Here is a 16,686-nt window from a genome sequence, read left to right on the forward strand (position 1 = left end):
GTTCCCTCCACCGCGTCAGCTGCCGCATCTCTAGAAGAGCACAAGTGTTGTTACCATCGACAGGTAGTACATCGTGGAGTGATAGAACATCGATTTTGCTGTACGATGTGCATATTGAATAAGAAATTCAGAAATAGACAACGGCGACCGGGGACATTGTTAGGGTTGTTACTGCTAATTTCGACAGTTGTCTCTCGCTCTTTACACTTTTGAGCGCGCACATAATTCGTGTGCTCAACGCAAAATAGCTACATAAACACTCGTGGATGAGTCTTCATTCTGACAGCATACTGGCTTCTCACGGCAGCGCTGTACCAGATTAATGAGACCCGAGCGAGACAAGTTTTTAGGCAACTTTGTGGAACAACCGAAAACTTCTTTTCCGCTTCGCATAAGCTTCTGCAATAATTCTGGGAAATTAACTAATGTGACAGTGTAACCGCACATGTAAGTCCACAGGCTTGTGTGCCACATCTTACCAAATAAAACAAACGGATACGCAGCCATTCCCGCAGATGGTATGATTTTGATCAGCGACCGATTTTGAGGAGGCGGGTAGGTGCCGCGTCGTCACGGCACAATTATAACAATTGGCCACGTCGACTTTAATACCGGTGTCGGTGCTATCAGCATTGGCGGCTTGAGAGAAGCACGGTTGAATACCGCGCAAGAGAAAAGTACAGTGCACACCACCGATGCGAAACTGACAAACAATTTTAAAGGGCAGCAATGGAAAGCGCTTCTGTTGAGACTTCAGAACTCTTGGCCCTCGCGACTGGATGTTTCTGTTGCGACGTCAGAATTGCTGTCGTAATGTCAGTCACTGTCATGATAGAAAGTTGTTGTTCCGACTTCAGAACTCTTGTTGTCGCGACAGAACGTTTCTGTTGCGACTTCAGAGATCTTGGTCTTCGCGACAGAATGCTTCTGTTGCGACATCAGAATTTCTGTCGTAACGTCAGGAATGTCTGTCAACTACGGAAACGTGAGGAACTTCTGTCGTACAACAGAAATTTCTCTAGTTGCGACATGAATTCCTGCTGTCTTCTTCAACTGGGGTACCTTGTGGATTCTATCGCAGACGCAAGTAAATCACAAAGCTAATGAAGAAACACTGAATAAAACCGTGCATAAGCAGCCGCGTCTATTCGCTGGAATGCAAGGTAGCACTTCAATTGGCTGTGAACATATTGTACACCGCCGCACATTTTTGGCACCACCACATAGGACACATTCACGCGGCAGAGACATGCGGTTTTTTCCAGGAATATTCGTGCGCCGCACGATAAATACAGAAGGCATGCACGACAGGAGCGCAATACGCACACATTCACCACACCAAAACGAAAGCAATGCGGATGACACGGTGTAACCCGCGCCACACGAGCGATTAATTCTCGTAGATTTGATGCTTTCTGACTGAATAAGTTACAACGCGCACGGAAACATCGCACACTAGACGTGTACCTCCGAGATCATGTCAACAATTTCTATTGCTACAGTAGAGGGTGACGAAAGCAACAAGTCGTTTAAAACGAAGTGACGGCGCAGGTTGCACGGGCAGTAGCGCAAGGCGTCGTGGGTGGGCATGGATGGGCTTCAAAACAGCTGGAAGTAGGCGGCAAACTTTCCGGAAGGGAGCAATGGGAGACTTGGCTCGCCAGCCTCGACCAGGCACGGCGGACCGCACAAGCCAGTGGAGTTCTGGGCTAGGGGCTCCACCCCCTCACTTTCCACACCTTTTTTTTTCTTGTTTACTAAACCTTTTTATATATATTTCTTCAAATTACAGCCCAGAGAAGGCTTCCTAAGAATGGCATATGCGAATCTCGAAGGCCATCTTTTTACTGCCCGCATGCGACGGAAGCTCCTCGAAATCGAAAACACGTCATAGAATTTCTTTCTGCGCTAAAGTATAGCGGATAATATAAACTGTGCGATGGTTGTTTATGTATTGCAACATCTATATGCAGTTGGGCGCAACAAGGCACAAAGCGAGTGTGTGCTGGTTATTATTTTAGTCATAGCGGAGGCCAACCAAACTCCCAATTTCACAGGTGGCGCCACCCACCACCCCGTTTCAAAGTGCTTGCTCATAGTATCCATCCACCAATCTTGTTCTCTTGTTTACATGTGCTGTCGGTCGTACGAGTTGCTCCGATGTGTTTGTTTGATCGTGTTTTTGCGTTTGCTGTAATGAATTGTGACATAGTTCGCGTGCACAAAAGTGCCAGAAGATAGCTTGTGTCTCGCTGCAAACTCGCGGTATGCGTGGTGCGCCAGGCAAACGTGGACCAACGATTTTCATGCCATGGAGTGCGTTCCCTTTGTCCGTGGTGGTTGTGGAGAGTTCGGTTGGCGCCGCAAAGAAATGATGCGCATTATTAGCGTTCCGCAGGTCGTCCACTACGCAACTGCATGTATGCGGAATAACTTTGCAGCTCCGGCAACTTGGAGGGCGCTTTTTGACCGCATCGTACCATTTAAAAGGTGAGTACACGCATGCTGTGCTTGCTTCTCGTGTGTGCCTAGAGTGCCTTGCGAGCGTAAGAAATCGAACTCCCGCGACGACATTGACTGTGCCGATGCTTGCTGAGCGTTGGTTGACATAATTTGCTTGCGCAAGTTTATTGGCTTAATGCTAAATTGAAAGTCTTGGTGAGCGCTTCCTTCCGGTGAGAGGGATTAGGTTCGGCAACAGTCCTCATTTGCGCGAGCTGCCACTTTTCTGCTAAAGTTGGATAATAAAGACTCATCTGCCTCTTTACCTATTCTTACTGCAATGACGTTTCCTCTCTTACTTATGCTTCGAGGTTGAAAATAATGTCTGTTTACGCGGTTGTCGGTTTGTGAGCAGTTATTGGGAAAAAGTATAAACACCATGCAAGTGATCTTGCGCGCGACAGCGACGCGATGTAGATGGTTGTCGCGCTCGCTCGTTCCCTACAAGTCGTACCCCATGCGAGCGGTCTTGCGCGCGACAGAGACGCGATGTAGATGGGTGTCGCGCTAGCTCGTTCCGTACAAGTCGTACCCTATGCGAGCGACGACATTGAGAGCCGTCTCCCCGGTGTTGCCGGTATGAGGGCAGCAAATACGCGCCAAAAGTGTGCTTTACTAATTTAGTTTGCTGTGTTTTACTCAAAGGAGCAGCGTAAAACATTTCTTTAAAGTCTTGCAGTAGGTTCTTAACCTTGCACGTATCAAAATAGTCGTTTGCTTGTTCCGTGCAACAAGCGGTAGTACTCGACTGATGTACGATTCCGGCTTCGCGCTATTGTCTGTTCGCTCATAGCACTTCTGGGCGACGAGCGACGAATTCTAGATTTCCAGAACCAGGCGACAAAGAACGAGCGATATGTTCGCGCGACGGCCCGTTTTCTCGCTCAAAGCCGTCGCGCACAAAATCTCCCTCATAGGGTTCGGGCAAAAAAATTTAAGCAATTACGGCTTGCTACTACTACAGCTTACGTTTTGAGACAAGGTGTTTTGACATAACTTTGACATAACTAGAGATGACAAGGGAAAGTTGCTTAACTGATAGAAAAAAAAATGAATTGTTACGTAAACAAACATTTGTTTGTAATGTACTGTAGCTGTAGGTCTTAAAAATTTTATTGTCATGAAGAGGTCCCTACTATCACAATATTCATCAGTAACTTTGACTTTGTGCTCTGTTCCCACCCTGCAGTGGTGCAAACATTGTTTTTGTGACTTTTTCTGTGCTCCTTGCATGTGTTCACAACGACTTCTTTAAAGTGCCACTGCTATAAGTTAACAGAGAACCTATCTTGCAGGGGCAAGGCCGTGACCAACAACAGTGTCCACGTCAGGGAGGAGCTATGGCTGCAGCAGCACTGTGTGTAATCGGATGGCCTGGTCAGGTATGACTGAAGTGTATGTGTTTGCAAAAGTAGGATCTCGGTATCATTCGTCAATAAGTTTATGGACATATTACTCAGCAGTGCTTACTAAATAGGCTAAATATCTGCTCAACTTTATTCAACTTGCTGCTTATTTGTGTCTGTAGACATTATGTACACATTACCTTGTTCACTTTAAAACTAGACCTCACATGTCTTGAGGTTTATTTTTTCTTGCATCAATCACTTGGCTGCACGTTACATTTTATTTTGCTTAGTACACATTATATCTACCTCTTGTTATTTTGTTTTATTGATTTGAAACTTTCCTGTGTTACACCTTTTATATCCACTTTTTTTTTCGTTTAGGCTACACGCTTGTGCAGTTTCTGCACACGTAAGGATTAAAACTGTAATGGGCCAAATATATCACAGGTCTAAGCATGCAGCATGCTTACCATTGTTTAACATTGGTATTAAATTATTGTGAGGTTTACTTGCACGAACAAGACTAATTGAAAAAAGTTGGACAAGACAGTGCACTAGACTTTAACTTACAAGCTTTATTCAGAAAACACGCAATGAGGCCCCACCTTATGCTCAAAAATATCTGCAGACAGATGCATAAATAAATGTTCCACATGGGAGGAAACCAAATGCGCAACAAAGCCAATACTGCCCACAACAAACCATTACAAAGCATTCAGCAGGTTCTTCTCAAGGTACAACAAACACTCCTTTATCAGTGAGTTCCAGTGAAGGAGTGCTTACACATTTATCATTAGCCTTTGAAATGCCAAACACCAAATATTTCCTTATCTAACTGCCTGCCAAACCGTCTGAGCACTTGCTTGTTTTGAAAACACAGGTAGCATTTACGAGCACATCTTCGGCAGTGGTCAGCCAAATGGGCAGTGCCTGCTAGAGTGTTTACAGCGTTCCGGTGCTCCCTAAGCCTCTCATTCAAGAACCTGCCCTTTTGTCCAATACAGCACTTTCTACAGGGAAGTGAAATCTTGTATACCACCCCCACATTGCAGTTAAAAAAGTGGGTGACATGCTCCTTAGTGCATGTACCCTGATTCGCGGCGTTGCTTACCAACCTGCACATTCTTGCGAGCTCTAGTGGCGCTGAAGAAAACACCTACACTGCACTGGTTTGCCACATTGTTTAGGTGTTGGGACACCCCATGTACAGATGGCGCAGCCACAGGGCGCCCACTGGCACGTGCGTTATTGCACCGAGCAGCTGCCAGATCTGTTTTTACCTCTTTAATGAGGCTCCCAGTAGTTGACACCAAAGTGTTATCGAGATACCTGGCCCTACATAAATGACTCGCTTGTTGCTGAGCGCTGCAGGAAACCTGGTGCACAAGATTTAACCAGAACAGCTCTCGGGCAGCTAGGAGCTATGCATCCTTTAACATGGAGTATGCCAAACGGTAGTCGAGCAAGGGCTTCGTTTTCCTAAGAGAGTATATATAATAAGGAAAGTATGATTTCAAATTATACGAATATCGAATGATTGCAGGTGATCATCTTCTGGCAACTCATGTGTGAACTTGAGTCCTACTGAACACTGTTCGAAAACACCCACAATGTTTTTAACAGCAAAGCCAGCACAACAAGAAAGTCATTAGCACTACCACATTGCCCACTGGACGTGCAGTAACGCATGTCCCAGTGGTAGCCGTGCAGCTCTGCCATACATACACAGGGTGTCCCACCGCCTAGAAGAAAGGTGGCGAACAAGTTTGGCGTAGGCATTTTTTCAGCACCGCTAATGCTCACAAGAATATGCAAGTTGGTAAACATTGCCGGGCGTCAAAGTACATGCACTAAGGAGCATGTCACCTGCTTTGTTAACTGAAATGTAGTGGTGGTATGCTACATTGCACTTCCCTGTGGAAAGTGGTATATTGAACAAACAGGTGCCTGAATGAGTGGCTTGGGGAGTACCGGAATGCTGTAAATGCTCTCACAGGCGCTGGCTACTTGGCTGATCACTGTTAAAGTACCCATAAGTGCTCCCCATGTTTTCATAGCACACAAGTGCTCAGTCAGTTTGCCAGGCAGTTATATAGGGAAATGTTTGAGGTGTTTTGCATTTCGAAAGCTGCTGATGAATGCATAAGCACTCCATCACTGGTACCAGCTAATAAATAAGTGTTGTCTTCAGAAAAATCTGGTGAATGCTTTGTAATGGCTTCTTGTGGATGCTTATCAGCTTCTATGTGCATTTCGTTATCCCCTATGTGGCACATTCGTTTATGCATCTGTCTCCACATTAACTGAGCATGCGGTGGCCTGTTTGCATGTTTCTTCTGAATAAAGCTTGTCAGTTGAAGTCTACCGCTTTGGCTAGTCCGACCTTTATTCCGTACGCCTTGTTTGTGCTAGTAACTATGTCACAGGAGCTGTGTCAACGCCAACTAGCCCAACCTTCTCCATTTTTTCACAATTATTTCTCAAGTTCCCAGAACAATAGACACGAGCTTGAATTTCTTTAAATGGTAAATGAAGGCCAGTATTCACTGTGCTGTAAGTACTACAGCAGTGAAGAGTTTTCTAGTAAGCTTGCTTTCTTTCTCTACATTTATTTATATTCTTCTTAAGCTATACCCATTCATGCAAGTAGGCATTGTGGCAGAGTCTGTGTCCAGTTGCATCGTTTTCGACTTTGTCTATACTGCATAGACCACATAGTTGGTACATAGTTCAGTCTATTGATGCACTATCATTAAATAAGCATGCAGTTTTGCACATGCAAGATTGCCTGCTCGCTATTGCTAAAGCATTTGCTGGTTATTGCTATGTTGCTCATCAAGTGAACTTGATTTCAACAGCACCACACAGAACATCTGCTTGGCAGTGGTGTAATTTTAATAGTGACTATCAGCCAACAAGCTCTAAGTCTACAGCGGTCCAGAAATAATTCTATTACTTTGGGTCTCTCCACATATTTGGTTAGCACAGTGGGCAGTCTTCTATTTATTCTGCTTGGTGCTGTTCACGTGAGAATATTTTCAACTAGCAAGTACAAAGTGTAATGCTGTCAAAAGCCTTTGATTACTGGGCAAATGAATTGAAAGCATGGTACGTAATCCAAAAAGTATTTTTCACAAAATACTAGTGTCAAGAACAAGCATCATATGCACTGCAACTCATGGTTTTATGTTGGTATGCAGGTATCTCAAGCTAAGGGTGCTTGTGCATGTATTTTCCACATATTAGCTAATGCTTTAGCTACATGAAACTGTCTTATGTTCTGGCTGCTGAAGTCAAATTTGTGGTTGATGAACCTGCTTGTTTTTGCTGTGCACTTACATTTCTGTTGTTTCTTAAAGGTTGTAGCCATGTGACAACTGATGTATTGCAGCAATGTCAAAGGTAGCTTCCACCCATTATTGCTACAGTGTGCCAACAGACACCTGTCGCCGTATTGGTGCATTTTCTGAGAACCAGCCGTATCCTCTAGGTGAAATTTGTAGTGTCGTTTTGAGTTTGCCAGTCAGTTCATATAACTTGAGGACAAAATTTACACAGTGAAGGAAGGGAGACCATACAACATGACCAGTGATGACTGAATATTTTGATAGAAGGAATAAAAATAACACTGAATGTGTGCTTATATTGTGCACAAGTTCCTTCAGAAGGAAAATGTGAGTTGTAATACAAAGGCAAAAAATCACAATAAACAGTATTTGCGTAAAAAAAGGTGAATAGTCAGACTAATTTCTATCCCTTGTCATCTAGAAAGGACGCCTTTTTTCATGCATTCATAATGGGGGCTTGCTCACACGTCTTGTGGTATGCCTCTCTGATTTCTCTTGTCAATTTTTCACCGTGGGTGGAAACAGATAAACTAATTTAATCTGGCCTAAAGCCCAATCGCGGCAATGCATGGCCAAGTCAGACGAGCATGCCGGTCTTCTCAGTAAAATGTGGTGATTTCTTTGGTACATATTTAGTTCCTGGCCTGTCAGCTTCCTAACATTGGAATGCAGTACACTGCCCCTAACACACACTATACATATTTCGTGGTATGTTTAACCAAGCGTACCTCGCTTGCCTGCTCGCTTTTCTCAGTTCACTTGTGGACTGTGCGGCATACCTGCCTACTTTATTTTTTCTCTCGAAATATGTGTGCATAGCATTCCACAAGCGCATTGAGAAAGGCGTCCAGGCAAAGGATATTTGTATAAATTACCACTAAATATGTCTTGTGTCCGTCATTAGTAGTGTATTCTATGCCTCTGTTCATGTGTATGTTTGGTCAAATGCACAGGGTCGTCAACTCTTGGCACGAACACGACTCAGCGTGACCACGCCCCGCGGAGTGCCAGCGTGCATGGCGCAGGGGGGATGTGGAGCTTCGTGTCATCTGCTAAAGTGCGGGAGCACGCCATGCTTTAGCGGATGACACATGACATGAAGTCCCACCTCTAAGCCCCTGTGCGCCTGCGCTGCTTAGCTCCGTTGCACAGCCATGCAATGCGCGCTGGCAATCCGCGGAGTTCGGCCACTCTGCACCATCTTCGTACTAAGAATAGACGGTCTTGTACATGGGGCAGACTGGCCGCTGTATAAGCATGTGCCCAGGAGAGCACCATTATTCACTCAAGGGACAAGCATGCTCGTCCCACTTGACAATGCATTGACACAACTGGTGATGTACGCCAGATTTAGATTGTTCATCTCTTTTGTTTACTTAAGGCAACCGATTGATCAACAATATCACTGAGGTATACCATTTAAAAAAGAGGGACATCTGTCAGCCAGTGCTCATTATGATTGCATTACAAAGAGGAATACTCTCTAAATGACACGGAATAGTGATCACTCTGTGCTTATTTGTTCTATTTTTATGCAAGTACTGTTTATCATCATTTTGTACATTTGTATTGCAACTTGTGCCCTTTGTCTTAAAAGATCGCTTGTGCAGTGCAAGGGCATACGCAGTATAAATATTATCTTAAATTTTTGCACCAAATATAATGTTGAATTGGTAGCTTTTGTGTCTTGTTGTCTTCTTTTTGTCCCTTGTATCACTCAAAAGGTAAACATTAACGTACACCAACTTTCTTAATTACTTGCCCGTCAGTGTTGATAAACATGAAATGTTGTTTTCAGCCAGAATATTCTTACCATTTCTCATTTCCGGTCAGCATAGTGCTAATCCTTTGGCTTTTTATAAAGCGTGCTAATATGTACTTCTGATTAATGCAAAAGTTAGTTCTAGTTGGTGGTAGCTGAACTTGGACATCATGACAAGTGCAAGGGCACACACACACACAAAGAGACACAGTCTGAATGGGCGCTAGACATCAACTGAAGGGCTTAATGACAAAAAACAGCAACGCACATATTGCGCAAAAACCTACAAAAAGATGTAGAAGGTGCAATTGTCCCTAAAGAGAATTCCGCTGCCGCTGTACTAGCGCTGTACTGTTACAACAAACATTTCAAACCTGGTCGCAGTAAAAGGAGCGTGCACACTGAGTTCTGAAGTTTGAAGTAGTGACGGGACTTGGCGCATTCGTCGCTGCAGTTTAGTCATGACGAAAATATAACTGCTGAGATCAGTGAGTGGTGCGAGTGGTTTTCAGAGCCCACAAGGGAATTCACTTGTTTTCAACCATGCAAGGGTAATCTTACTTTCAAGGCATGTCTCCAATGTTCTTTAGAACAAGGCCATGTAGTGTGTGATGGTGGTGGATTTTGGAGACTGGCGCGCGTAGGTCTCTAGGTAACGTGCTGCACTGTTCTCCGTGTGACACTGCAATCTTGGAGGCCTTGACGTCACTCGTTCTTGCACTGTTCTCTGCATGGCGGTGCGCCTATTTGAATCAATTGTTTCGCTTTCTCTGTTAATTTCATTATTGCAAGGTTAGACTGTACGAAATATGAGTGTTTGCTGCCCTTAAAATGGGAAAATTTTATTAGTTTAATCCTTTACACAAAAATGAATTTCTTGGTGAGGTTGGGTTTAACCCCAGTTTTTTTTAAACTTGTTCGAGGGGCAGAAATAGGAAATTATAGAGTTGCATCAGAAATTGACGGATCTAATTAACCTATATCATATTGTTTTATACAATTGCGTTTTAGTGTTAAGAATACTGCTCAGGAAAAAAACACTTCATATCTATTGCAGGTACAGATTGGTGTGGGATTTGTGATGCCACTCAACAAGTGGCATTACATATTCAAGTCTGCTTCTGACGGAAAGTGCCCATTAGAGGTGGCATGGCACCTGTGGACACCAGTGCAAGCAGGTGAAAGCAGCCTGACTGGACAGGCCTGCCGGACAATGTGCCGCGCATCTTGGAAGCTTCCGGCAACACCGGAGAAAGTGGCTGCTTTGAAGAGTAAGTCAACAGTCACCTCATTTGAGAAACATAACTGCATATCTACAAGTTATCTGAAAGAGTTAGCATTACATGATGTATACAGAGCGACAAGAAATGCCAAAGCAAGAATGAGGCAAGTGCCTATATATTATATCTTTTTCTTCTGCTGTATGCACTGCACTGTGTCTCGACACACAATTTAAATGTCTCTGTGGGTATGAAAAACAGCACAAGATAATTTCGGGATATGGGTTTCCGGCGAAAATCGCCCACAAAGTTTCCCCCATAATCAGTTTGAATTAAAAACAATCAAGAAAGTCGGGTGGCTACACGAGCGGTTAATTTTGACAGGGCCTTGATAGCTTGCATTCACCGCTTGCATTGTCTTAACAGAAGTGAACATTTAAGCACCTCATTGTCTTTGAAATTTCTAATGTAGACTTGGCATGCGTTATTGTAGCTTTTCACGCTGCAGCTTTCATTTCACTTTTTTGAAATAATGCTTCTCAAGAAAATTGGGTTCCGACACAGCTTGGCAAATTGTATGGTCTAAAAGAAGCTTTTTAAACTACTGCCGTCCAAAGTGTTGACTGTGGTCAACTGATGTGCTGCTTTACAATCTGCAGCATTCACAGCCATGCAATTTCAAAACACTATTCTGATTATTGGGATGTAAAAGTTATAAACAGGGATAAAGTGCCTCGGAAAGGGTGGCCAACGTTTCGTTAGGAGGACCTATCTTCTCAAAGGCTGCCTCGTCATCCTCGGCATGTTGGTTTTAAAGTGTTAGTAGAGTGACGTCACATGCAGTTGTCGGGAGTGGCTGGTTGTAAAGGGAGAGACTTGAAGGAGAATGAGCGCGGTCACCTGATGTCTGTAAGCATGATTCCTAAGACGTAGGAACAATAGTGCGAGTGGGAAGGCGGGGAGAAAAGGAGAAAAAAAGAGACCAAGAGGGAAAGAAAGAACAAGAAAAGAAAAAGAAGGGCATAGGAAGGTGTTAGGGAAGCAAGAGGTTAGGGAGCATTCAGGGGTGTCTTTGGCAGCATGTTCTTGTGGCTTTAAAGGAGCCGGTGTGGCGGTCAGTGCTCGAGTAACAAAAACAACCCGAAAAGACATTAGTTGAAAGAATGACTTGAGTAGCATAGCAGCAATGCGTCGGATAATTTAGAAGGAGTTAAGATGGCAGCAAGGAGTCTGGAATGCAGTGCATAGGGTAGCTGGAAGGCAGCGGCACGGTCTTTCTAGGGACGTTAGTCCCAGTAGCTCAACGTAGGTGTCGTCACAGCGGTATGCAGAAGTGGCGATACCCTGTGTGGCTGAGGCACCGAAGAAGGTATCCTGGCGCCTGGGATTTTAGAATATGTTGGTGAGGGTGTTTCGAAAAAATAGAATAAAGAACAGACAAATATGGGGTTGAACTGAAACTGGAATAACAAATAAGAGGGTGGCATGAGCAAAAGCGGGCGGAAGCAGATGTACATGGGAAAACATATTTATGCGAACATATTTATGGGGATTCTACAGACTTCCTATTGCGCTGCACTGACAGGCCCCACACATACCTACGATACATAGACGACATATTCATAATATGGTGACATGGTCAAGACAGCCTAGATAAATATGTAGGATTTCTAAATTCTTTTCAGCCAACAATAAAATTCGCATCAAAATCTTCAGTGGAGCGCATAAACTTTCTGGACTAAACAATATACATTGACACTGGGACACTAATGACAATGCTGTATGGAAACCTTTTGACAAACAACAGTACCTAGAATATACAAGTCACCATCAAGCCACATTGCAAAGAAGGCATCTTTAAAGGCCAAGCACATGGCTACGTCACATGTGTGTTGAAAACCAAGACTACATAGATAGACTTGATCACCCTAAAGAAACCCTATCAAACGGGAACCACCGAAAGAGTGCCCTTCAGAAAGCCTGCACCGATGCAACCAAACTTGACTGAGCCGACGTGCTCAAGCCCCACCCTAGAATCACAAGAACAGCGCCTCTTCTTACTACTAAATCCTCACACTCCCAAACATGAACAACATCCTCAATACATACTACCCAATTCTCACCAGCAACCAGAAACAAAATTTTTCCCGCCCTGCCCAGAGTAGTCTTGAGATGCAACACTATAATATTAAGGATATTCTTGTATGTGCCAAACTAAAAACAACGAAGTTAGGAACCAGTCCCTGTGGCCGCCCGGGTGCTCTACATGCAAACATATTTAATCTACTACTACAGTAATAAGTACAGCATCAAATTACTCAAACAACATAACTTCGAGTTTCATCTGCACATCAAGCAATGTAGTCTACTGTCTAGAATGTGCCACTTGTAGCAAATAATACATAGGTGAGACAGGACAAAAAAATCATAAAAGACTGGACGGTCACCGCGCAGATACAAAACAATTTACCTAAAGGAGTAGCCAGCCACTTCAATGAACATGTCATATGTGACAAAGCAAGGCTCCATAGACTACAAATTTCCGCTCACCTCGCTAGAGGAAATATCTGGAATCATACCTCATACACAAGTTTAAATGCCTACATCCAATAGGAATCAATTTAACACAGCAACTTAGAATCTTTAAAAACTTTAAAGCTGTAACTTAAATCGGAAAGCCTCATGTCATCAACCAAGGCGCAAAACACATTGTGCCACCAGCTAAACTTAATTCTTAACCTCACCTATTCCACCGTTTCTAATTTTTACCTACTTACTACTCAATTTAATATATTCTTTCGTGTTTTAATGTTTATATCAACTGTATGACCCCTTTTGCCATGTACACCTGCCTCCGCCCGCTTTTGCTCATGTAACCCTCCTATTTGTTATTCCACTTTCAGTTCCCCCTTTTGTCTATTTTCTATCATATTTTTTGAACACCCTCACCACCACAATCAAAAATCCCAGATGCCAGGATACGTTTTTCTGCGCATCAGTCACACAGGGTATCACCAGCTCTATATACCACTGTGACGACACCTGCGTTGAGCTACTGAGGCTGACATCCCTAAAACACCATGCCTCTGCCTGCCAGCTACCACATACATTGCATCCCAGACTCCTTGTCGCCATCTTAATTTCTTCAACATTACCCGACGCGTTGCTGCTACGCTACTCAAGTCATTCTTTCAACTGATATCTTTTGGGGTCTTTTTTGTTACTCGCACACTGACCGCCTGACCAGTTCTTCTAAAACGGCAGAAAGATGCCGCCAATGACACTCCTGAATGCTCCCTAACCCCTCACTTCCTTAACACGCTCCCATGCCCTTCTTTTTCTTGTCTTTCTTTTTTTGCCTCTTGGCATCTCTTTCTTTCTCCTTTTCTTTTGTTTCTTTTCTCGCCGCCTTCCTATTCTCACGGTCTTGTGCCCTCGTCTTAGGAACCATGCTTACAGACTTCAGACGACAGCGCTCATTCTCTTTAAAGTCTCTCCCTTTACAACCAGCTGCCACTGACAACAACTGCACGTGATGTCACCCTACTAGTCCTTTAAAACTAACATGGCAAGGCTGACCAGGCCACTTTTGACTAAAATAGCTCAAAAGTTGGTCAGCCTTTCTGAGGCACCTCATCCATGTTTATAACCTTCATACCACTGTGTGCTATTCCATTTGTCAGCCGCTTTCTTGATTTTAGATGTTCTGATTATTGAAGTTTGTAAGACATGGCCTGTCAGCACTTTCGGCATACTTTCAGTGATCTCATTTTATTTAAGCATAAGAATGAGGAAAGAACTGCTACACAAAGAAAGCACCTCGAACATTAGTCGCATGTACGCTCTGATCTGCATAGCTGATCTTGTTCTACGCAAAGCATCCTAAAATTTTCATGCCTCTTGTCGGTGCCAAGAAAAGCAAGGTGCTGGGCATCATGCGGAATTCCAGCGCTTTCCGCCAGCCTGGATTAGAAAGGACTGTATAGTGTGGCTGTAACTGGCATTCTTCTGCCAAGATTCAATTGTTTTATGGATCAAAGTACCAGGTACTCTTGTAGTCGCATCAACACTCTGCCGAAGATTTCATTTCCTACATAAATATGTTTTTTTAAACAGACGAGCATGAAACATTGCTCTGTATTACGTTAAGATGCTTCTTTGGGCTTTTTTTACATTGAAGATGTAGGTTACCTTAGCAAAGTAGCAATATGGAGATTGAAAAGTAGAAAAAAAATGGCAGATCCCATGCACTGTGAGAATTGATGTACATGAAGCACACATTGTTTGCTTTGATTGACAATAATTAACGGTGATGTTAGTGGCAAGTTTGTAATTTTTTCAGTGTTTAGTCCAATACGAAAGTGGCGAGTTGATGTTAAGCATTACCTTGCATGCACCACTTCTGTTTGTCTGCATAGCCCACAGAACACACAGGGAGATGTGTTTGCTTGAGGCGTTGTTGCGAGTCATTGTTCATAATCTCTGAGAAGGAATGGGGCGTTGTCATTGCCTCACATGGCGCACCGCATCATGGCAGAAATATTAAACTTTAATTGAATTATGAGGCTGTGCATACTTCAATTAGCTATTGTAATTGTATGTATACAATGTATACATAAATTCGCGGTCTGCACTACATTTCACTGCGTAGCGAAGACGCTCCTGTTCTGTGTGACACTTCTTTCAAGTCGGGGTGTCCTCGACGTCGAGTGCACGCCTTGCTGGCGCCTGTTAATGGGCTCCTTCTACATACATGGCCAACACACTGTTGAGATTCCAGCTCAAAGCGCTCTCTTCAGACTAAGGACGATTCTAATGTTTACACTATCACAGCCCAGCAGCTGCATTTTTCTCGCATAGAAATTAAAACCAGCACAGCACGTGCAATACACACTAACGGTGAAATGCTGGGGCAGCAGCGCCGGTCAGGATGTGCAGAGGTGAGCGCCATCTAGTAATGTTGCAAGAAATCCAACGGCACGCATGACAAGACCATAGCAGCTGCAGCGCCCGTAATGTTGGGAGAAGAGGCAAAAAAAGCTTCACTTTAAAACATTAGTTGCCATCATTTGCAGCTAAATAAAGCTTGCAAGCCAGCCATTATACAGCTTTTACATGAAATCTTTTATGCCTATATGGCAAATGCTAAAGTTACGACTTCCTCACCAACTGCACGAGCAACAAGTAAAGCTAACAAATGATAGAATGGACAAATCAGACAGCTTGCACCTTGCAGCTCCCCTGCATGCGTTACAGTGTAGCCAAATTGTGGCTCTCTGAATTTGACAGGAATTTGGGTGGTTGAAGAGGAGACAAATTATGCAAAATCAGAAGCCAAATATCCACCCCATAAGGCTTTGAGTACAGCTCCCATGTGTCTAAATTTTGCAGTTAAGCCAACCTCCAGATGAGAAGAGGCGTGGCTTTGGCAAAAAACATACAAAAATTCCATGTAAATCTGCAAAACAATGTGATGCATGTGTATGCATTCTCACTGCAAATAAACCTGTGCTGGCTTGCGTCCTGGGTAGCATGTTTGTGTGTGACATTTGCTGCATTTTGTTATCTTAAACTTTTTTTGAAGTGATTAGAGCAGATTTCCTTCATTCACTTATTGCTAGAAATCATTGGAAAACAATTTACTTATATATTTATTGCACTCTCCTTTTAGACTGCCTGGCGAAATACATAAGTGACCATCCAATGATGCCGCCTGCACCACATCCGGAGAACCACCTTGCTTCCCTGCGAAAGCACCTTTGGAGCTCTCTTTTACACAAGCAGGACGCCAGAGCAAGCGAGTGGAAAAGTAAATATAGTACAAGTCCAGTGATGCTTTTTCAATAAAGTGTGATGATATGCTACGTAGTATGGTGCTTTACATATTGATTTGTTATGGCATGAAAATAGCCGCATCTTGGCAACATGTATATACAGACTGTACACTTCACAAGACTCAACATCACATAAAGATAACCCGTCATGAGCTTCCGAATGGCAATGGCTGCTCCTTCAATTCATCACACAACTTGCCTTTGACGTGCTGCGCCCACGATGATATCCAACCCAGTGCCCACCGTGCCACCCATCACCCACCGTGCCGCCCAGCACCCACTGTGCCCAGCAACCACCATGCTGCCCAGCACCCGCCGTGCCCAGCAACCACCATGCCGCCCAGCACCCACCGTGCCACCCGTCACCCACCATGTCACCCAGCACCCACCATGTCACCCAGCACCCACCATGCCACCCGTCACCCAGCATGCCACCCACTACCATAATCCACCATGATGATGGATGATGGATTCCACTATGCCCAGCATCGGGCAAATTTTCAATAGGGCATGCATCTTTTGGTAGACGCGGACGCAGTTTTCTGTAAAACCACACGATATGCATGCAAATGGTGCTTTTGGCAGAACGCGCACGTGGATTTCTACCAAACGACGTGAAAAGCATGCCGATGCTGCTCTTTTTAGCACCCGCACATGGATTTGTGGCAAAAC

General features: G+C 44.0%; 1 protein-coding gene across 2 annotated transcripts; it reads left to right on the forward strand.

Annotated features, from left to right (window-relative positions):
- Window positions 1-2,430: 2,430 nt before the first annotated feature.
- Window positions 2,431-16,048, forward strand: LOC142569057 (uncharacterized). 2 transcript variants are annotated; one of them, XM_075678569.1, is made up of 4 exons: window positions 2,431-2,490; window positions 3,798-3,884; window positions 10,018-10,231; window positions 15,852-16,048. In XM_075678569.1, exons 2-4 carry the CDS (start codon window positions 3,843-3,845, stop codon window positions 16,025-16,027), a joined length of 432 nt encoding a protein of 143 aa, XP_075534684.1. In that variant the 5' UTR covers window positions 2,431-2,490; window positions 3,798-3,842; the 3' UTR covers window positions 16,028-16,048. The 2 variants fall into 2 exon arrangements, with proteins under 2 accessions (XP_075534684.1, XP_075534683.1); XM_075678568.1 differs by lacking the exon at window positions 2,431-2,490 and adding an exon at window positions 2,604-3,079.
- Window positions 16,049-16,686: the final 638 nt, after the last annotated feature.

The sequence above is a fragment of the Dermacentor variabilis genome, unplaced genomic scaffold (genome assembly GCF_050947875.1).
Source record: "Dermacentor variabilis isolate Ectoservices unplaced genomic scaffold, ASM5094787v1 scaffold_437, whole genome shotgun sequence".
NCBI classification, from domain to species: Eukaryota; Metazoa; Arthropoda; class Arachnida; order Ixodida; family Ixodidae; genus Dermacentor; species Dermacentor variabilis.

Coding starts and splice junctions, on each gene's coding strand:
- LOC142569057 (XM_075678568.1), top strand. CDS start 3,038: ATGCGAGCGACGACATTGAGAGCCGTCTCCCCGGTGTTGCCG. Junction 3,885..10,017: donor TAATCGGATGGCCTGGTCAG/GTATGACTGAAG, acceptor TATCTATTGCAG/GTACAGATTGGTGTGGGATT. Junction 10,232..15,851: donor GAAAGTGGCTGCTTTGAAGA/GTAAGTCAACAG, acceptor CTCTCCTTTTAG/ACTGCCTGGCGAAATACATA.